Below are 22,252 nucleotides of genomic sequence, written 5' to 3'. Positions count from 1 at the left end.
GGTAAGTCCACCTGCGGTCGGAGAATGAAAGTTTCACTTTAGACCTCAAGAAGTCTCAACATTTCTCTGTGGATCCTGAATTTAAACTCAAGTATGTCTTTCAGAAAGCTTACAATTAAGTACACATAAAACACAAACAAACAAATAAAAATCCTTAAATGATAATAGTAACAACCACCACAGATCTCCTTACCCAGGGTGAACACATTTCTGTAATTCTCTGGCCTGTCATCTCTACTCAGATCCTTCTGGGATGGATCAAGAAGCCACTCCTCTCGAATCAGGGACACAGCCATGTCTTCAATCTTCTCCAAAGTCTGAAACAAAACGAGAAACCATCTGAAGACTGGGATTGTTCCACACCTCAAACCCAGTCTCAGAGACCCACCAGAGTAAGAGAGGATTAAGAGCTGGGGATATACTGTATGAAGGAGCTGAACAGCTGGGAAGAAGAAAATGTGCCAAGTCAAGGATTAATCTGTCTCTACTCAAAGTAATTTTGGGCAAGTCCTGGATGAGTACCACTACAGGCAGTCTATTCACAGCAGGTCAATGGCACAAACAGGACAAAGGACAGCTACAGGGTTTCCGTGAGAAGGAGCACAACTCACCTGGAACCCTGCTGTAAGAAGCGATGCTGTCATCTTGTCTCCAGGACTTCCTTCCTGGGAAGGGGTGGGACTCTGAGATGTGGATGCAGCTGAGGAGGAGAAAGGAGCCGTGATGGAGGCCAGCCTTGCTCTGTGCTTGCAAAAGCCAGCAGTAACCCAGCCTCAATTACCTGTATTTCCACAGGAATGCATACCAGAGATTGTGCCTGTGAAATGCTGGTGGCCTGGGCACTGTGCCCACACCTATGGTGGTCCGCAAAACCCCCACGCTTTGATGTTCCACTCAGTCTGCAGTGCAAGTCAAATATATGAAGTGCATGGTTTCCCAACCACGCACTAACCAGGAGCTGCTGTAGTTCCTCTGCCGACCGCAGCCGCAGTCTACCCTGTGCCCGTCAGGATCCCTTCAGGTCCTGGTCTCTCAGCAATCTGTCTGTAGCTACTCCGCTACCTCCCTAAATGTCTACCAGAACTGCCAGCAGCTGCCTCCTACAGACACCAGACAGTGACAAAACCAGAATCGGCAACAGGCCTTAGGACTTCAGATGAGAATTACATTAGGAGTTGAAAATGTTACTATATGTTTTCTCTAGAAACATTAAAATTCCATCTATATATAACAAACTACTATAACCCACATAAATAAAAACATAATAGGTGCAGGGAAAGTATGAGATGAGACCAAAATAACTAGCTTTCTGTAAGAAAGGAAGGTCTCAAAAAATGATGGGAAATGTCAAAAGGACATAGGAGCCAGACTCTCTGGCAAATCTGAGACAGTTTAAGCATCAAAATAAACATAGTAACAGAATATTTATAGAATAAAAGAAGAATTGAGTCCATACTAATAAATTAAAAATAATAAAATAAAACAGGGAGAAGGGAACAGTCTCCATTACAATAAACAAATAAATGTAAAAGGAATAATATAGTTAGAAAATTGTCATTTTGTAACTGTCTTAGTAATCACCAATTTGGTGAAGAAGCACCAGTTAATACAAACAGTGTGATGAGGGCCAGGCTATTTACACAGACTCAAGAGTAAATTCCCACAAATTACTTATTAATTATAAAAATAAAAATGGTATCTTTACTGCCAATTAACCCAGCAAGAATAACCTTAACCGAGTCATCAAACTTATCATCAGCAATAACGGACAAATACCTGCTGTAACCCTGAGGAGAACGCAACCTCACTTCTGGGTGTTCCTGCCAAACAGACACAATTGAACCTAAACATGAGGGAACGCCACAAAAATCCAAACTGCAGCCACTTTACAAAATAATTGACCCGCACAGTTCAGAAATGTTGAGATCACGAAAAGCAAAGAAAGGCCGAATAACTGAGGTGCTGCCTTGGACAAACAGTACTGGAACCATGGCAACACCTGCAGGTGAACTGTGGGAAGATGAGTAGTGTGCCAGTGACACATCTGACGGGGTGAGGAGTCACCCTGAAATATTCACAAATAAAGTGGCACGATGAAACTTGACCACCTCAAAAATGCCTTGTTGGAAACACATTGGGATAACAGAAATATATGAATACTCAAAATTCACCAATTCTTTAATTTACTTGTGAGTTTAGCCTTGGGACTGAGAGTCCATATGTGAAGCTCAGACAAACATTTACACCAGACCCAAGAATGGCCTGGAGAGACTGGTTCCCAGGAAGAAGGTGGGGTTCCTTCCTTCTTCCTCCTCTTCAGTGAAATCAGCTCCTCACCTCTGTCTCGGGGCCCGGGGAGCATGGGAGCCATGTGCAGGGTTTCCGCAGGCTGGAGCTGAGCGTCTGGGGGCTCTGGTGCAGGTTCCGAGTGCACCGCCTCCTCCCAGGGGACCCTGTGTCCGTGTGCACGAGCCGGGATCTGGACACAATGGGCAGGTGCATTAGGAGGAATCCCGAGAAATGAGGTGAAGGTGTGAGAGGACCAAGAGCACATTTACGGAGCACGTGCTGCCTTCTTCCATCAGCAACGTGCACAAACATGTCTATTAGCATGGAAACCAAAGGAAAGGATCTGCTGCGCCCTCCCTGGGCCCAACAATAACACCCTACACTCCCAAGGTCAGGGAAGAAGGGCAATGAACAGGAACAGAGCAGGGCTACTCAGTGGAAAAAACCTTCTGATGAGGAAGTAGGAAACGTGAGTTCTGGTCTCAGATCTACCTTTAACGCTTGGGTGTCCCTGAAAAAGTAATTTCAGTTCTCTATGCATCTGGCACACCAGAGCAATAACAGAGTACAGGCGTGTTAGGAGGATAAAATATGGATTTATAACCTTAAAAAGAGAACTGTCAACACAAGCCATGCAACACCATGTTTTCCTCCGACAGCAGAAACTCCTAGCCAGCATTTACGCCCACCGCCTTCCACCTAGCCTCCAGGAACCCCGGGCCCAGCACACACACCTCCTGCTACTTACTGGTCGTCCCAGTACGTCAATCTGCCTCTCCAGATCCTCCAACAGGGTGACTACCTCCTCCCCACTCTCCACATGATGCTCCTTCACTAGGGCCTGCAGCTCTGTAGGCAGGATGCTCAGGAACTGTTCCAGCACCAGTAGCTCCAGGATCTGCTCCTTACTGTTCAAATCCGGCCTCAGCCACTGGTGGCAAAGTGCCCGCAGCTGGATCAGGGCTTCTCGGGGTCCTTGGGTCTCAGGGTAGCACAGCTTCCTGAATCGCAGGCGGAACAGCTCTTGGCCAGGAGGGTTGTGTTCATGTCGCCTGGATTCCTGGTCCCAACCATGATCTTCCTCAACCTTGACAATTACAAGGTCCTCTTCCGGAGCCCGGCTGGGTGGGGATGGGGCTAAACACTTTCTTGATTCTGTAGCCATGTAGGGCTGGAAGAGCTCAGGAGACTTGTTCCCACTCCCTTCTTTATCTTCTTAAGAGAGAACCTTCTGAGGGCTCTTCTTTAAGGGGACTTCTTTACAAGAGAAAATGACAGTGTTAAGGGAAGTCAAAGGTCATAGTGACTTATGAAGACATCTTCACAAGCTCCCTACTCTGCCATGGACTTCACAGCTCGGCCATGCATAAGTCTTCCCCTCCCATCTTCCAGAAGCAACCCCTTAACTTGATAGTCTTTTCTCATACCAACCCATCTGTTTTCACTCCTTAGAGATGTAGACTTGGGTAAACAAGGTCAGGAAACTAGGGGCACTGCGTCTCATTAAAGTTCTGCCCCAGAGCTGCTGACTCAACTTCTTTCAGTGTTGCTACACTAGCTGTACTGCTTCTACATACTTTAGCTCTCAACCTGTCCCTCGGTCTCAACAGATGAGACTAATTTCCAAATAGTCCAGCTCAAAGTACTGTCAAAGACTATCCTCTACCTAACATTCCTTATCCTGCTTGGGAGCCTGTTTTCCCTCCGACCTCAAAGCTAACTTCTACTGTGGACCTTATCGCCATCTTTTCCTCTTCGAAACACTCGACCCGCATCTCCAAGGAACCTGGATGCTCCATCACTACCTGCAAACCCAAAGTCTAGTCCCAAACCCTCATGACCTTCCAGAATGTTTTATAGATAAAATCATACAGGATGAGGCCTTTGGAGTCTGGCATCTTCACTCAGTGTAATACATCTGTGATCATCAATGTGGCTGAATGTTATCAGTATGTTTATCCGTTCTCCCATTAAGACATCTCAGTTGATTCCAGTTTCTGATGGTTATAAATAAAGCCACTATGAAGTGACATAGTCAGTTTACTTGAGTAAATATCCAGCAGCAACTGTGGTAAGCTTCATGGTAAGTGATGTACAACTTTATAAGACAGTGCCAAACTATTTTCCAAAGTGGCTGCGACACTTCGCATTCCTCTAGAAACCTGTGAGAATTATAGCTGCTCTGTATCTGGACCAGCATCTGATACTGGTTTTTTAAAAAATTAGGATATTCTAATAGGTACGTAGTGGGGTCTCACTCTGGTTTTCATTTTCATTTCCCCGCTGACTAATAATGTTCAGCATCCTTTCATGGGCTTTTATTGCCATCTGTATATATCCTTTGGTGAAATATCTGTTCAAAACTGTTGTGTGTTTTTTAAAATCAGGGCTGTTTATTTTTAAAATTCTGCTGCAGAGCCCTTTACTCTAGCGCAGTGGTTCTTGATTGAGGGCAATTTTACCCCTTTCACCAAGAGACACTTGGCCATGTCTAGAAGCATTTTTTGTTGTCACAAGTGAGGGGAAGGGGTGCTACTAGTACCTAGTGGATGGAGGCCAGAGATGCTACTAAACATCCTACAGTGCAAAACACAGCCCCAAAACAAAGTGTCCGTGCCAAGGGTGGTAAACCCTGGTCCAGCTGAAACCATTGAAGTCTTATTTGAAAGTCTCAGCTTGACTATTACCTTTATCCACAAGGCTTCTCTGTTGCCCCCACCTTGTACCTTCCTCCCCGCCCAACAAGCAGATTAAGGTGCTCATTCTTGTCCAGGTATTCGTCATGTGGTCCAAATTCAGGGTTTATCATATTGTGTGGAGCACCGGAACTGTCTGCCCACGGCCATGGTGTTCTTGGCAAATGCCTGTTTGTGGCAGTGAGCTTTTTCTTTTTTTAAGCGTGGATATTATATCATGTTTGTTTGCCAGAAAGATCATAATAGCAGAACAGCACACAATGGACTGAAGAACATAACTGAAGGCAGAATATCCAAACGCAGTCGGCAAGAGATGCCAACATCAACACAGAACCACAGATCTATAGTCCATAAGCCAGAGAACGGACAGGTACTCAGAAGGACAATCTGAGTCTTCAGAGCAGCGTCTCCACCTTCCAGGGTTTCTTTTGTTGGGGATGGTGGGATGTTGGTTCAGTCTCTACAATCTAATGAAAACAGAGAACCTCTCCCAAGAAAAAAGCCCACAGGCATAAAACTTTATATTCAATTTCAGCAGAGTTCACAGACCTGACACCTGCCAAGAACTCCAACAAGGTCATGAACCCTCACTTAGAAAAGGAAGAGAATTGGGAATTATCTTTGAAATGAGACAAGGCTGGGAACAACAGTTTGGAGAGTAAACTACAGATAGCAAGAACCAAGAAACAAGAGATAAATTTCAATCTGGTGACTGACATCAGAGATTAATTCATGGATGATGACTCCACAGAAAGGAGGGGGTATTTCATGGAATAGTGAGATTTCAGGGAAGAGTGAATTTGGGCAAGAGGAGGATTGAAGACAAGGGGTAAGCAAGTTTGTTTTGAACAGACAGGATTAACATTCATGCTTTTAAAATAATTTATTTAAATAATCAATTATAATTAATAAATTCTTAAATTTTCTTAAAAGTGTCACCTATAGTTTAAAAACTTGAAAGGCTATCACCATGGGACATGCACACTGACCCCTTACTGTTTTGAATGGGATGCTCCAGAGTCCCAGTTTGACCACATATTCTTTTGAGGTTTTTTTTTTAATCCTCATCTGACAATATTTTTTAAATTGCTATCAGAGAGAGAGAAACATTGATACGAGAGAGAAGCATTCACTCATTCACTAGTTGCCTTCCGTGCCTGCACCAGGGAATCAAATCTGCAACCTTTCAGTTTTAAGGTGAGGCTCCAACCATCTCGGCCACCCAGCCAGGGCTTCTTTTGAATTTTCTTAAAGCCAGTGCTCACCTTTACTAAACAACCAGCCATGTCCTCCTTAAAATCAATCCTCATCAATACCAACTACAAACTATTTCAATATTAAGTGTGCACCATTTAAGAACTTTATATTGTTGGTATGTTAAAACATTAAATTAAAATGTTAATATCATAATATTAAATAAAGTCTCAACAGCAAAGCTTTGATGGAAGTCATTTATCTGTTTTTTTTTCACATTTTATACTAAATCAACAAACAAGTATTGTCCTTTCTTTTTAGTCTCTCCCCCCTCAATCAGTTTCTGGCAATTCCGATCTATAAGCTAATATGAAACGATACACTACAAAATTAATCGGCTGTGTGCCTTCCTCTTTGTTTGTGTACACACACCAGTAATAACTTGGGAAGCTCCTTGTGGATAAAGACGGCTTCTTGCACCTCCTTTTGACACTCCTGATCACTTTATTGATTTGGGACATTACAACAGTCAACCTTTAAGGCTTCTTCTGACCTCAAACCCTATAATCCTTAGAACTACTGAGGGTGCAACTCGGACTTTAACTGCATTGCTTTTTCAATAGATGCAGAAGAAACGTTTTCTTCTTTCAGACGAATTAAATTTAGTTTGGGATGTTTGGGAACTAAAAACAGGAGACACTTTCTAGGTTTATAAGATCAAGAAGAGGTGCTCTGTTTTATCTCTGGCGACACACACTGAATGCTTTGGCACTCAACGCACGCACTTCACGCTTAATCACAACAGAAATTCAAAGTATGTCTGCATTTGTTACAACAGTGACTACAGCACAAACAAGCGTCTCTGACCAAGCGACAAAACCTGGGTCCTGTTTAGCGGGGGCGGCAGTCACTGCTGCCGTACAAGTTGCTCACAAGTGACCCAAATGGCACCTGCTTCAGTGAGCTCTTCTAATAGCGGAGGGATTCTGAACAAGGCTGAACTCTATACTGCCCCAAAGACACCAGAAGTGTTTCATTTTGTACAACTGTCCAGCCAACGCCACCATTTTCTGAATACTGCACTACAAAAAGAGCAGAGTAACTTCACAACAAAGATAGGTTTTCAGGAATAATTGGGGCTTCTCAGAGCAAAATGTATCTTTTTAAAACATGAGAATCTTATTGTGACGGAAAAGCAAAATTGCTGCGTAAAAGCTATCCACTTTTACAGGTGGATACACCTGTAAAAAGATAATGGGGGGGATCGTCTCCTATTTTAAGACGACAAACATGCTCGACTGCAAATAACACCACTAATCCAAGATCGATGAAGAAAACAAGCCCTTACAAAAGGTTCCCTCCTGAAAGTTGAGGGGCGTGGGCGCGGATGCAGTCAGGGTCCGCGATCCCCAGAGCCCGGGAGCCACCCGGCCCCGCCCCGCTCCGACCCTTAGGTTCGTCCCTGGCAGCGGCCGCTCTGGCCACAAAGCGCATTCAGGCCCAGGTGAAACGGTACTCACCGCGCGTCCTGTGGGTGGCCGGGGAAGGGAAGGGAGGCTTCATACAACGGACAGCCCTAGGGTAGAGCGGAGAGAAAAGGGGTCGAACGCTGCTGCAACCAGAAGAGGCCTCCAAGCTCCCAGCTTCCACACCAGCCGGGGGACAGCACCGGTCAAAGCGCATTTTGCCCAACGGCACTTCCGGCAGCTCTCTAGGAACCCTGGTGGTCTGAAAGCTCTATGGTCGGCGCCCCGGGCTCCTCCCGCGCCTGCGCGTCAACTGGCCTCGGCCCCAGAGCAGAGGTCCGAGCACGTACTCGGAGGTGTGGGGCTCTGGTTCCCTGGGCTCCCTTCAGGCTGGTAAGCTGGCCCCTGTTGTCAGGTGTCCTTTCCAAATACATACCTGGCCCTTGAGGAATTCCTGTTAATCGTCGCTCATAGTATAAAATGCACCTGATAAGAGTACACTTTATACTGTTAAAATTCAAAAATAATTCCCTGAATGTAACTTCTTCACGGATCTTCCACCACTTCCTGTTTCAAGGAGTTACACTCGTTTACAAAGCCTGCGTTTGCAGTTTCGCCTTTTTAACCCTAAATCCAGGACATAAGCCTCAGTAGTTGACCTCGGTTTTAACATCAGAGTTCGGGAAACCAGTGTTTATTCTTTATATACCCATTGTATTAGTCTTAACTTTTCAGACTAAGTAGGATTTCAGGGGTGGAGGTTGGGAAAAAAATGTCTTTTGCTTTTGTTGTTTTCGTCCCACATTTTTATTCCTTCAGCACCTTTCCTCATCACCCATCTCAGCGCTCAGGTGCGCCCCCACTCTTCAGCTTCATTTCCCCTTTCCATTCCTGCCGATGGCCACAGGAAGGTTTCCACCCAGTCCCCAACGCTATCTCAGAAATTCCTGTCCAGGTATTAGTTCTGATTTATTTTTGAGGGTCCTGTCACCTAATCATCACAGCAGAACAAACACGGAGAAGTTTCAGCGCTTCTAGACTCTCAAATCACTCATTTTTACCCTTCATCTCGCAGCTCCTGACTCCCAGCTGGCGACAGACCAGAACCCTGCTGTTTCTGTTTTTACATTAAAAAAATAATTTTTAAAACCCAACGTTGTAGTTCAGAAGTAAAATATCATCATGATCTTCACAAATATTCCTCAAAAGGCACTAATAATAACATAAAATTGAAAAAGTTGACTTCATAAAAATTTAAATAATCTGCTCAACAAAAAACACCATTAAGAACGTGTAAAAAGGCTACAAACTGCAAAAGACTTGCAATACACATTTTTGACGACTAGTATTCAGAATATGTAAAGAACTCACAATTCAGTCATAAGACAAACCAACATTAATAAAGAATTTATTACACACTTTACAAAAGAATACATATGAATGGACAGTAAGTACATGAAAGTGTACTCAACATCATTATTCATTAGGGAAATAGAAAACCAAGACCACAGTGAGGTGTAACTGCTAACATCACAGTGACTAACAATATCAAGTGCTGATGCAGATGTGAAGCAACGGGAACCACACACCACCAGTGGGAGTGTACTGGTACAAGCAGTTCGGAAAAATGGCAGTTTTTAGTGAAGTTCGGTAATACCAACATTATGACCCGGCAGTCTCACTCCTAGGTATTAACCTAAGAGATATGAAAAGCTAAGTCCAGGGCAGCTTCATTCATGGTAGGACCAAACTAGACAAATCCAAAAGGTTATCAAAAGGAAAATAGATTTATGTTCATACAACAAAATACTAACCAGAAATAAAAAGGAGCTACTGATAGATGAACAATTTGCATGAATCTCAAAAATATTATGTCATCTTGTAAGAACATGTTCAAAAATAAGTAAAATTAATCTGTGATGACAGAAGACAAAAAATGATGGTTACATGGTTGCATACATATGTAAAAGTGAATTAAAACAAAAAAGTAAAAATTAAATATACTCTCAGAATTATGGTGTAAAAAACACCAGACCACACTCCTCTCCAGAGACAACCACTTCAACTCTCTCCTTTTACTGTTATTAACCTTCATATTTATTTATAAATAACATGCTAACACTGCCATTTCTTGATTATATATAGATAATCTCTATTAATCTATTGACTTCCTAATGTGGAAAAACAAGCATTTAATTCTTCTAACCACTCCTGGAATTAGCCACATCAAGGGTTAGAGGACACATTTTAAACTTCCCAGAGTAGCAGGGTCCAACAATAGCCACCACACCAGAGCACAAAAAGAGTCACACAAAGTAGTTTCTGGTTACTGGCATTTTCCCTATTTGTATAAGCAGGGGACATGATTCTAGAAAGACACCAAATATTTTTCCTACCGAGGGCCGTTCCCAGATCCTCCTACATAGTTTTGAACTTTAGTTTCAGAAGAACCACTTTATGTATGGTATATGAAATAGCACAGTAATTCTAATATTTTTGTAATGACTCCTCTTATGTTCTTAAAAACTAACAAGGAGCACTGGCCAGTGTGGCTCAGTTGGTTGGGTGTCCTCACGCAAACCAAAAGGCCACCAGTTCAATGCACATACCGGGGTTGCAGGTTCCGTCTCTGGGAAACCATCAGTAATTTTCTCCCTCTCTTCCCCTCTCTGTAGAATCAATAAAACAAAACTTAAGAACAAACAAAACAGTGGATTGAGCGCGGGCCTATGAACCAGACAATCGCGGTTCGATTCCCAGTCAGGGCACATGCCGGGGTTGCGGACCGGTTCCCTGCAGGCCAGTTCCCAGCAGAGGATGCATGAAAGGCAACCATACATTGATGTTTCTCTCCCTCTCTCCTTCCCTTCCCCTCTAAAGATAAAGAAATAAAATCTTTAAAAAAAACAAACAGACAAAAACCTAGGGAAGGCCTAAGAGCTTAGGTGGGTCACGATAGTCAAAATTTGCTGTGTTCAAAATTAAAACTGAGGAATTAAATATTCTTTAAAATAAGAACATGCCCATTACATGTTATATGACATATTTTGTGGTTATTTAACTATATTTCTCAAACAAAATAAGTCAGTGAGAGGAATGGAGTTAATTCAGTTTTGCAAATCTCTTCAACATCTGTCATAATACAAGGTGGCTGAACTCTCACATCTTTCTTCAGTATCACACGCTGGCTCACTGTCCCCTCTCCAAGGGCACTGCCCTCTACTCTCCACTTCCCTGAACCCACCCCTTCTGGTTTCACTTTAGTCAGAAAGCCTTAAGAACCCAAAAGTGGGGTATGTAAAAATGAGAAAGTAGGAGAGAAGATGGCACACAGGAAAAAGCATGGCTTGTTTCAAGTTCATGTTGGAAGAGTGACATATATATTTACTTCCTCTCCCTCCCAAAAACCTATTACATGACTGAAAAACTTAAAAAAAAAGTACAGAAATTAATGTGGCAGAAGACGAAGAGTAGGCCAAAAAATATGAGGAACTTCTGGAAAAGGATCAGCAACTGGGATCACAGATTGCGGGAGAAGCAGAGGAAATTGCTATGCAAGCTCCCAAGGCCAGGTGCGTATCTCCAGAGGAACCCATGAAAAGTCCTAGCTCAGGTCACCAGCTACAAAGGACAAGAGAGGGCCATTCATCTAAGAAATGCATTTGGGTCTAGGAAACAGCTCACCTTTCTAACTGGTAGCTGGGGCTTGTCCTTTAGTTATGAATTGATACCTGCTTTCTAAAATAAGTCGGAGGTGGGGGTAACTTTACTAGGAAAATGGAGGCTAAGAGAGAAGCACGGCAAACTTGGAGATGACTCTGGACTTCTGCAATAGAGCAGGAGAGAGAGAGCACTAAGAGGGAGCACATTGAAGCTTGCCACCTCCGAGAAGGTGGCTCTTGTGTTAATTGTGCAGGTCCCCAGCCAGTGAGCTTGCTCCCTACCCCCTCAGTCTAAGGGAAGGCCTGCCTGCCTGTAGCCTGCTTATCTCTGACCTGCACCCAGACTTCCCACTGGGGTAAGACCAGCAGCACAAGCAGCCTCCTAAAGGTGCAGAAACTCACACTACCCAGGTTAACCAGCTCGGGGTTTCGTACCTAAGTATGAACAGGCACCAGCACTGGAGGACATTTCATGAAAATCAAGAGCAGAACATGAAAGGGTAAGATTTCCTAGCCTCATAACATGGGTGGAGTATGTAACCTTATTTTTGTTCTCTGGAAAGGATTATATAATATAGGACTTATTTATTCCTCAAATGTTTGGTAGAATTCTCCAATTAAACCACCTGGATGGGAGATTTTTTTCCTCTTTCTTAAATTCAACTCCCCATTAAAACACCATTGGATGTTATTAACAATATCACCAACTGCCAAGTCATACAGTCTTAAGAGGCTTCCTCAATTTATCCTGATGAAATGTGGAGATGAAGGAAAAATTGTGAGCCAGCCGATTTCTCCTTTAAAATGTTGCTCTTCTCCATTAATAAAACCACCCTCAGTTCTAATTCCCTCAGACCTGCATTTCTGCTGTCTTGAGATGGCCTTCCTAACTCCAGTCCAGACGGGGTCACTGCATTCATGTTCCTTAAATGTCCTTATCATTCCCTCGGTTACTGACGCTGAGGGCTCCTTATCTCTTACTAAAACAAACTAAACTTCTCTATTTGCCCTTTACTTTTTTATGTGTATATATATTTATTTCAATTCTCACCTGAGGATATTTATTGATTTTAGAGAGAGAAAGGGAGGGGAAGGGCGGGGAGAGAGAGAAACATCGATCGGTTGCCTCCCATATGCACCCCAACCAGGGACGGAACCCACAGCCCAGTCATGTGCCCTGAGCAAGAATCAAACCCGCAGACTTTTGGTGTCCGGGATGATGCTCCAACCTACTGAGCCACCAGGCCAGGGTTATTTCTCACTGCATTTTTAAAAATTAAAAAAAATCAAAATAAAACATGACAGAACATTAAAATACATCTAAAGGAAAAATAGCTGACACCTCCTCTAAGCCCCACAAGCTGTTACCTAGTGTTGGGAACCAATTCTCCAAGGATCTCGTATTTCTCCAAGTCTTCTGGCAAATTTTCTGATTATCTCTGCAAAGATGTTTGCATCTCTCTTGAAGCAGATTTGTTTTCCAACCAGGCTAATGAAGACAGTGCCTTCCTTTGGGCAAAAACTGGGTTTTCTAAGCTTGGGGTTCCCCCACCGAATGCAAACCCATGGTGTGAGCAGCACGCACCCGGGCACCCATGTGGCCCCTGTTCACTTTGAGGCCAAGGGGAACATGAAGCTCAGAATGCTGTGTCATTAAATAAAGACCTTTGTCTCTGACACAGGAGTTTAGTGACTTCTGCAGTATCCACCAAACTGTGGCAAACAAATCGTTAGCTTGCAAATACCATAATATCTTCACCAATCTCAATACGAGTGATCATTGTTCAGCGTGGAGTGTATCCTTTTCCTTTACATGAGTCCCACACGTAATCTCTCACATCTTTACATATACAGCTTTCTCCCAAGAACTATGGAACACAGTGTTCTGACATTGCTTTTTTCTATTGTTACTCTATTGTATTCATGGCTGAGTAGTATCTTGTTCCACAAGCAGCAGCCCTGCCTCCTCTTACAGCCTTCTAGAACGCTCCTCTCCCTGGGCCCTGACACACTCCCCCAAGGCTCTCCGGTCAAAGCACTTGTCTCACCGCTCCAGACACTGGCCTATTGTTCTAATAACACATTTCTCTCACTTCTCAGATTTACCAGTCTATGTGCTACCGCATTCTGAGTCACATTAGTGGCTACTGTTACATTTGCTCTTCAAATAGATTATACACTACTTCAGTGTAGGTGTCCAATATTTATTCTGAGATTTCAGAGTTCCAGCTTGGTGGCCCTTTAAATATACAACTATGCCACACCTTTCTGAGAGGAATGGTAGTTTGATTCGTTTTGCCGATTAGCTCAATTTAGTCAGCATGACTCACCTTCCCCTTCCATTTGATCTGTCCTTGTGCACCACGACCCAGCTGCCAAGCGCCGAGTACAGCTCACGGTGACATCAGTGTTTTCATTCTTCACGGTTTCTCCTGTACCTGCGACCTGCACTTTACTTTCTTCACAGGGGCTCCAGAAAAGCGACAGTTGGTTAATGAGTCTCATTTGCATTACAAGGATGACAGGGGAGAAAGACAGTATCTAACTAAAGACTACGTTTTTTTTTTACATGCATTCTGACACTCATCACAACCACCCAACTGGTTAACCAGTGTGCTGGGCCCAGGACCCGAACCCGAATCTGAAGGGTTGTAGCGCCGGCATGCTTCACCCTGCTCTAGCCCCCGAGTTGCCTAAGGGGCGGATAGTTTTAGAGGCCAGTTTTCATCTCCCTTCGTCCGCGAGGTGTCGCCAGGTCCCAAAGCAGTGACCCACGGAGACCCCGAACCCTCGCTGGTGGGACTCAAGGCCACGTACGCCCCGGGCAGGGAGCTACGGACCGTGGTGGAGCTTATCCTCGTCCCTTTCCACCCCGAGTAGAATCCTGGAGGGCTGGCAGGTCCGTGGTGGGTCCACAAACCGGGCTCAGGAGATGGGAAGGGTTGGCGGTGGAGGGGGAGGTTGGGCGTGGTTGGGGCTATTTAGGGACCTCAGAATGGTGGTAATCGTGAACCGTAGGGGAATGACGGCGCCCATCGTGGCGACGGTGGTGGCAGCCAGTCCTCGTACAGTGGCACGTCCAACAGCCCAGCGCCCCGGCCTGAGACAGTGTCGAGACCCGGCGCCGGAGACAAAGTTGCTAGTTGAGTGGTCACCGTTGATGGACTTCTTGACGAGACCTAAGAATTCATGCTGAGGATGAACATGTAGGTAACACGTTCAGCAAAGGTAACATTGGGAGTGTGCGCTGTGCACCTGAGACTTCACGGCACCTTGGGGGGTGGAGCCGACATGTGCATCTTTGCGTGGCTTCTGTCAGGTGACCCTTTGCCAAACATGGTTGATACCAATTTCAGAATTACTCGCCATTCTCTTCTTTCCCTCTCCTTGTGCCTTTCCCTGTACCCTTGTTCCTGCCTTTTTGGCCCAGGCTAATCCCAAATTTGAGGTAGTTACCAATCACACCTGTCCAGCTAGTTCAGGAAAACTCCCATCTTTAGGGAGTTCTTGTCTCCCTTAAAAAATCCCTCCAAAAAGATGGGAGAAAAACACGTATGTTTTTGACAACTATTTGAGTAACTGCCTTCCACATTCGGGGCTGTTTCAGAGCATGCGCAGCCCACCCAGGATGGCTCTGCTGGAACCCAGTGGTTCTGATCAGTGCCCGACACACGAGCTCTTCTCTCCAACTGCTCGCACCCTCCCCACCAGTTTCCTGTGGATTCTACGGGCCTGTGAAGATAGGTCCAGCTCCTGCCCCGCCATCCTTTAGCCTCTTCTCTCCCTTGTCTCATGTCTGCTGTTATCCCAGATCCCACTGGACTCTCCTCTCCTGCCTACATCCTTCCAGAGGTCCCTGGCCCCAGAGTGTTCTGTCCCAACTCCTATCATCGCCTCTCTGGTCACACCGGGTAATGGACACTAGGGTGGCACTTCAGAATCAACATCAACAGTAGCAGACACACAGTACACAATGCAAAAAGCAAGCGTGTAATTGTCTCTTAATGAGAAATTAGGTCACTCCCTGGTCATTCTGGTCCTGGAACCCGTGGGTCCTAAGAGTTGGACAATGCTGCAAGTTTGAAGGTGCTGGGCCGTGGCCACAATTCCCATCACGTTACTCAGTTCAAGTCCACGAAGTGCTAACACATCTCACAGTACTGGTGTCCCAGGCCTCCCACTCTCCTGCTGGTGTAGGTTACCTGACAGGATGCTACCTTGTAATTATGCTCTTCATAGAGATGAGATAGTATCTTAAGCTTTTAATTTAAATTATTAGGCTGTTACACTTACTTTAGTAATCACCTTCCTCCAAGTAGAATAAACCTCCTTTTTATAGCCAAAAAGTGTCATTATTACTCAACTGTTTTCTTCTGGTGTATATTTTACTTTCTGCTGCTACTGCAGCCTCCTCAGGTGTCTCCGGCTGCCTCCCTGAACTCAGAAGTCACAGCGGCAGAGCTGGAAGGCATTTCATCTGTGGTTGACCAGGACAGCGGTGCCCTTTACAACTCAGTGATGAAAATGGTCTCGGTCTGTGCTGTCCAACACAGGTGCTGCTTGCTGCACATGGCTACTGAGCACTGAAATGTGATGTCACTAAGGAAATGAACTTTCCATTCTCCTTGTGTTCAGTGTGAATTTATACGACCACCTCTGGGACCAGCTACCACACCGGAGAATGCAGCTCCAGACCAACCTCAACCATGTGCCTCAGGTCACAGCAGCAACTTCCAACCTTTTTCATCTGGAGGAGCGCATGAATTAAGTACTGAAACTCCGCAGCACATCAAAAATATAGTTTTTGCTGACCTGACAAAAATGGGTATAATTTTGATTCATTCATACCAGGCAGCTATTGTTGTGTTGGCTGTTGTCATTTTTTTCTTTGACAATCTAAGGGAAATGAGGTCAGTGCCCCTGACTAAACAAGTACTGCGTGTTTTAAAAATTCCTGTGACACAGCAGTTGAAAATCACTGGTTTGTATTCAGAAGAGAAGCGACGTGTCTGGAGTTACAGATCCTGAACACACTCATTACACCCCCTACTGCCTGTGCTGGCAGCTGCTACTCCTCACTTACTGCTTCCCTTCCCATTTGTCTTCTTTAGCCTGCTGACTTTTCTCATGGTTTCCTTTTTTTATCATTGGCAAAGAAAAAAACTGCACAAAATGATTATATCCCCTACTAAAGATAAAAAAGGAATAAATATTTAGGTATTTAGGCCATTATATCAACAATGATGGTAAACAAATTGTATCGTTTTAGTTAGTAATTCCAAAAGCAGTTCTCATCTACTTCAACCTAATTACATACCTGGCACCTCACAGAAAAGAACTAAAATGCCCTTGCCTGATTCTGTGATGCCAGGGAAATTTTTAATGATGCTCGAAGCTTTGACTTCATTCAGGATACTCATAAAGTCTCTAATCAGACCTGAGCTGCTAAGGAACTGGTGTTTCTTTTTGCTGCATGAATTCTTTGATGTCTAATAAGGGCTGAACTTACCTGAAAGGGCCTCCCGCACTCCTCGCACTTGTAGGGTTTTTCACCTGTGTGGATTCTCAGATGCTGAACAAGACCTGAGCGCCCACTAAAATCTTTCCCGCACTCGTCACATTTATAGGGCTTCACTCCAGTGTGCACTCGGTGATGTCCGATGAGATGTGAGCGTTGGTTGAAGGCTTTCCCACATTCATCACATTTATAGGGTTTCTCTCCAGTGTGAGTTCTCCTGTGCTTACTAAGGGCTAAGCTGTGACTGAAGCTTTTCCCACAGTCATCACACTTGTAGTGTCTTCTTTCCCCTGTCGCCTCTCTGGCCTGCCCGCACTCTCGGAAGCATCTTTGGATTTGGGATGCTGAGGGAAGTCTTTGTTCACTTTGCTGTTTACCTTCCCGAGAAATTCCGTGTCCTTGGGCACAGAATCTTCTTTCCAGGATAACTCTTAATTCTCAGTCCTGGTTTTATCACCTGCAACAAACAGACCCTATTTTAGGTCTGAGAAGCAAAAAGCCTACGGAAGACAGAACATACAAGTGTTACAAATGTTTTATTAAAAATTGAAAAGTCACACAAATGAGGTATTTTGGCACCATCAAAAGATTATGAAGATAAAGGGAAGGCAGCAAGAGGCCAGGGAGGAAGAGAGCAGCAGGATACAGTATTTGGGAATAGATTAGGAAGAGAGGAAAAGACAAAAATGTGGGTCCAGGGGTCACCTGGCAAACCTGTGCAAATGCAGAGTGGTACGTGTGAACAGGGGCTACAGACATGCTCAGGATAAATAAGAGGGTTAGGAGTGACGTGGTGATCAAGAGCCATCAGAGGGACGGGGGAAGCAGGAGGGGATAGTGGGTGACCTTGTGCATGTGCTGGATTGAATCCTTTTTTGAGATGATCGGTCCTTACCTGTGTTCTGTCAGGAAAAGCGACTGTGTCTGGCTGACTCTTCCCTTGGTTTCAGTGACACCCGCTTCTGCTTTTCTATGTCTCCTACATCCTTTACGGAATCTCCCTCCACCCAAACTTCACTGAGCTTCTTTCACTGTATTATATGTTCTTCCTGGTCAACCTTGGCTATACCCATGTATTCTGTCATCTACCCAGATGACTCCCAAATTTCCACCTCCTCCTCTACCTTTCTCCCAGATTTAGAACATTAAACTCTACCGCCTGCTGGATTTTACTTCCTTCAGCCCTGGCTAGTGTGGCTTTGTTGGCTGGAGTGTTATCCCATAAACAAAAAGGTTACAGGTTCAATTCCTGGTCAGGGCACACACCTGGGTTGTGGGTTTGGTCCCAAGTTGGGTGCATGCAAGAGGCAACCGACCAGTTTCTCTCTTGCATCGCTGTTTCTCTCCCTCTCTCACTCCCTTCCCTTCTCTCTAAAATTGATAAGCTTATCCTCTGGTGAGGATTAAAAAGAACCCCACAAAAAACGAAAACCTGTATTCACGCCAGCTCTTCTACCCACACAGATATAGGCAGACCTTGGAGGTAACTGAGGTTCGGTTCCAGACCACCACCATAATGCAATGACTGCAATCAAGCAAGCTGTCACCTTTTTGCAGGTGGAGGGTCATGCCTTCTATTCATAAAAAACCCATCTGTGAAACACCACGATGCTAAGTGCAATAAAAGGAAGTCTGCCTGTACAGCCCTTGTGACTTTTCTTTCTTGTTGATGCCATTATCTGCCAAGTTGCCCAGACGTGGACTGTATCAAAATACTGACCCCCCCCCACATATCCAATCAGATTGTTCCTTCTACAGTAAGTATTCTTGAATTCCCCCTTTTCTCTCCCCAGCCTTACTCTTGCTCTGGCGGACTATCCTCTGTATTTGAGAGTGGTCTTCCCCTACCCCTGGTATGAACATCTTTTCTCTCTACTAGAGCTGTTATTTCACTTACAGACTTTGGAAAATAGAGAAGAAAATGATCTAATTATCTTGAAATATCCCTTGTCTACACTGACATATGATCCTTCCAATCTTTTTCCACGTCATTTTTAAGCAGTGGAATCCCAGACCATGGTTTTTGTGTCAGCCACTTCTCTACGTGAGACACTGTGACAGACCTCACCTGGTGGCGTGAAGTTTGTTTCCTCCACATGGTGCTCGGGGATCTCACCACTGGCCTTCGATTTTCCCACCCACAAAATTCTCCACGTGAAACCCAGCTCAGAGCAGGCGCTTCTCTCGGGGTGTGTGATACTCTTCTGCCCCCTTCCCCCACGGTCCTCTCTGCCTGGAACGTCCCCCATCTCAGCTCACACAAACACACTGACGCCTCGCAGGCCTGCCACGGGGAGCCGTCTGAAGAACTCAGGCACCTTATCCTCTCGGGTGCCTGGTACAGAGCTCCTGCTCAACAAATATTCAACGAAAAGAAGTGTGAACAGAAAAGGGTCTCAACCTCACCTCTAAAGCCAACAATAGCCAACACTCCACATTAAAGCACTAACAGGCTCCTTTAAATTATAGACGTGAATGCCGTGCCCTCCAGATATTGGCCAGAAATATCTTAGATTAAGGAACTTTGCAGATGAGACAAACCACCAGTCGGGGACCCCAGAGAATGAGAGAGCCACACTGGGGAGATTCACAGCAGTGAGAGTGGAGTCAGGGAGGTGTCACAGACACGAATGTTTCCACAGAGGGCTGGGGCCCTGGAAGCAGAGTTTGGGTGAACTGGGTGCAATGTGTGTCCCTTTCAGTACAGCCTGAGGATGCACAAGACAACATCATTTTAATTAGTGAGCAACCTAGTGGGATGGGCAGCAAACCACAACCAAAACCCTGTCAGCTCGACTTGCAGACACAAACAAACCAAACACCTCCTTTGCTGACTGACTCTTGCTCTCTGCTCCACTTCCTCCAGTGTGGGGGTGTGTTATGGATCGAACTGTGCTCCCACCAATTCATACATTGTAGTTTTCACCCCACTGGGGCTGCATTTGGAAAAGGGGTCTTTACACAAGTAATTAGGGGTAAAGGAGATCATAAGGTCAAGGCCCTAACCCAGCAGGTACAAGAAGAGAGAGAGAGACAGCGGGTGTGGGTGGGCACAGCGAAGAGGCCACGTGGGGACACATGGGAGCCCTCATCAGAGGAGCCCCGTGGTCTTGAACTTTAAGCCTCTGAAACTGTGAGAAAGCAGAGTTCTGTTAAGCCTCTAGTCTGCAGTACTCTGTTCCAGCTGCCTTCACAGACTAACACAAGAGGTCATGCAAGTCCCCCTGCTCAAAATGGAAATGTAAGGTGATCTGAAGACAGAATCACCAGATAACAATAGGTATTAACTTAAGTACCATCCCCCACAGGTTAGGCCAAAGAACACTTTTAAATCTAATGAAAAACAAAAATATAATTTCCATGATGGGTCAAGGGTAGAAGGGGATGACATCTCCCACAGGGAGGCAGAGGACAAGGAGGGAAAGCTGGAAAGGAGAAGGTGACAGTGAGCAGGCCCCTCTAATGAAGGAGGTGCCCCTTCCCTCATACCTGAAACCTGCTCCTTACCATTCGCCTGGGGCTCCTGCTGGGTCTTCTTGGGGAGGAGCTGGGCAGCCAGTGACTCAGGTGGTCTCCCGGAGGGGGCCAACTTGTCCAGGAGTGTGTCCTGTCCTTCTGACTGGGCTTGGACCTGGGGACAAGGAAGCGTGATCGGGCTCATAAGGTAGATTTTCCTGAAAGAACGGCAAGAAATCCAGAGAAAAGATCAAAATGAGCATCTGTCAGGGACCATGGACGTAGAAAAAAGTATGAATTCTTGTTAAGCTGCAAATGGCAGTAATGACTAAAAGTGCGGAGAACCCTGGAGGCTAATCTCCACCGTTCTGGACACCAAGAATGACATACAGTGTCTCTTTTCACAGTGATGTGCTAAGGTCCAGGATCTCAGTCCTGCACCTCGGAATGGAGACCGACTCCCACCAACTGGGCGTTTCTCTGGTCACTGCTGACCAATGCGACAGCCACAGTACAATGCAGTTACTGAGCACTTCGAACAGGGCTAGTAAGAACTGAGACCTGCAAAGTGTAAAATACACGCCAAATATTGAACATAATACAAAAAAGGTAAAATACTTCAGTTTTATATTGATTACATATTTTAGGTTACCCAAAGCATACTAATTTCACTTGTTTTTATTTAAATGGGGCTCACATTATATTTCTGTTGGACGGTGCTGTTCTGTAGTATCCTTGACATCCACTAACCCCAAACTGAGTCCTCCTCTGGGCAGTGAGATTTCTTATTACAAGGTAGCTCACCCTATATATGTGGATGTTAGAAAATTCTGTTTTCTTCCTCTAACTTCTCACTGACAGCTTCAGTCTGACGTAACTTTACTGTGCCCCGCCCCCCAGCCTGTTCTTCCAGATGCCTTTTCTTGGCTGCTCCGCATGGCCGCGGTACCCCTTCCCACCTGCTCCGGAGGTTCATCTAGCTCCCTCTCCAGATCCTCCAGCACAGCCACAGCCTGCTCACCAGTCTCAGGGTGCTGCGCCCGCACCCACGCTTGCAAGTCCGCGGGCAGGATACTCAGGAATAAGAAAAATATGACTAAGCCGATAGAAGCGTCACAAAGGACTTAAGTAAGTATTTACTTATAGAACACAAATATTGAAACAAAAATGGTGAACACTATTTTTGTAAGGGAACTTGTAAGGGAAGTCAGATTGTATGTGAAATATGCTGATTCTTAAAGAGTTGCTATACTTTTCTATTAGGAACAAAACAAAACAAACCTAGGTGGGGCGCAACTGCCACCTCTGGTCCAAGATGTGATCGGCCCTGGGAATCGGCAGTCTAGTTGCTCCCCCCCACGCCCCCCGCACACCGAAATTCATTCCAGTGTCATAAAATAGTCTTTGTGTTTTACCCTGTTTTTAGTATGACTAATTGATAGGTTAATATATTTCATCATTAACCAACAATTCAGGTTTGGGTTTTTTTTCCGAAATAGTTCATATGTCAAATCTGAACTCACGCTTTGGAAAAGACTATTCCTCCAACTGCAAGAAAAGCAGGAAGGAGAGGAACGGGCAGGGAAGAGGAAGGTAAACACTCCAATTTCCGGAGCCCCTTACTTCTGAGCAGTTTCACAAATCGACCACTGGCCAGTCCAGCAGGTCTCATGCTTGGAAGCTGTGTTCACGTGACTCCGGGGTGCACAGCAGAGGGCTCAGAGCAGTCACCACCAGGTCTGTAGCCTGCGACTTGGTGTCCCCGGGGAACCAGTGCCAGGAGCAGCTCTGCCCGAGCCACCAGGGCCCCTCCCCCATGCACACTCCTCTATTCCCAGATGTTCAATGTGCGCGATGACTGGAGGCCAACCCGCCATCGGCACCCGGATGGGGCCCCTCACGCTGCGGGTCCTCTGGGGGTGGACGAGCGTTTTCCGCGGTGATTGTTCCATGTGGCCTGTCCCGGTGCAT

At 45.3% G+C, this 22,252-nt stretch overlaps 2 protein-coding genes across 6 annotated transcripts in view; both read right to left on the bottom strand.

Annotated features, from left to right (window-relative positions):
* The window catches only part of ZKSCAN8 (zinc finger with KRAB and SCAN domains 8), a 23,455-nt gene extending 6,553 nt beyond the window's left edge, over positions 1-16,902 (bottom strand). Inside the window, exons 1-7 of one of the 5 annotated variants that reach the window (XM_037131804.2) lie at positions 16,817-16,902; positions 13,638-14,486; positions 7,700-7,755; positions 3,038-3,546; positions 2,338-2,479; positions 612-700; positions 194-317 (exon numbers count right to left, since the gene is read on the bottom strand). In XM_037131804.2, coding sequence (XP_036987699.2) covers positions 194-317; positions 612-700; positions 2,338-2,479; positions 3,038-3,454 — 772 coding nt within the window. In that variant the 5' untranslated portion in view covers positions 3,455-3,546; positions 7,700-7,755; positions 13,638-14,486; positions 16,817-16,902. Of the gene's footprint in view, positions 1-193; positions 318-611; positions 701-2,337; positions 2,480-3,037; positions 3,547-7,699; positions 7,896-13,637; positions 14,500-16,816 lie in introns of those variants that run through there. The other 4 variants (XM_053655920.1, XM_053655919.1, XM_053655921.1 and 1 more) reach the window with 4 other exon arrangements.
* LOC119039136 (zinc finger and SCAN domain-containing protein 16-like) lies at positions 14,767-22,252 on the bottom strand. Its single transcript, XM_053655871.1, is given in 5 exon segments — positions 14,767-17,115; positions 17,118-17,282; positions 20,333-20,456; positions 21,241-21,355; positions 22,152-22,252. Coding segments are annotated over 5 exon segments (882 nt in total). The 3' UTR covers positions 14,767-16,738.

This window comes from Artibeus jamaicensis, unplaced genomic scaffold (genome assembly GCF_021234435.1).
Source record: "Artibeus jamaicensis isolate MK-2021 breed Jamaican fruit bat unplaced genomic scaffold, CSHL_Jam_final scaffold_1689, whole genome shotgun sequence".
Taxonomy (NCBI): domain Eukaryota; kingdom Metazoa; phylum Chordata; class Mammalia; order Chiroptera; family Phyllostomidae; genus Artibeus; species Artibeus jamaicensis.
This window is presented reverse-complemented; position numbering and strand designations above follow the sequence as displayed.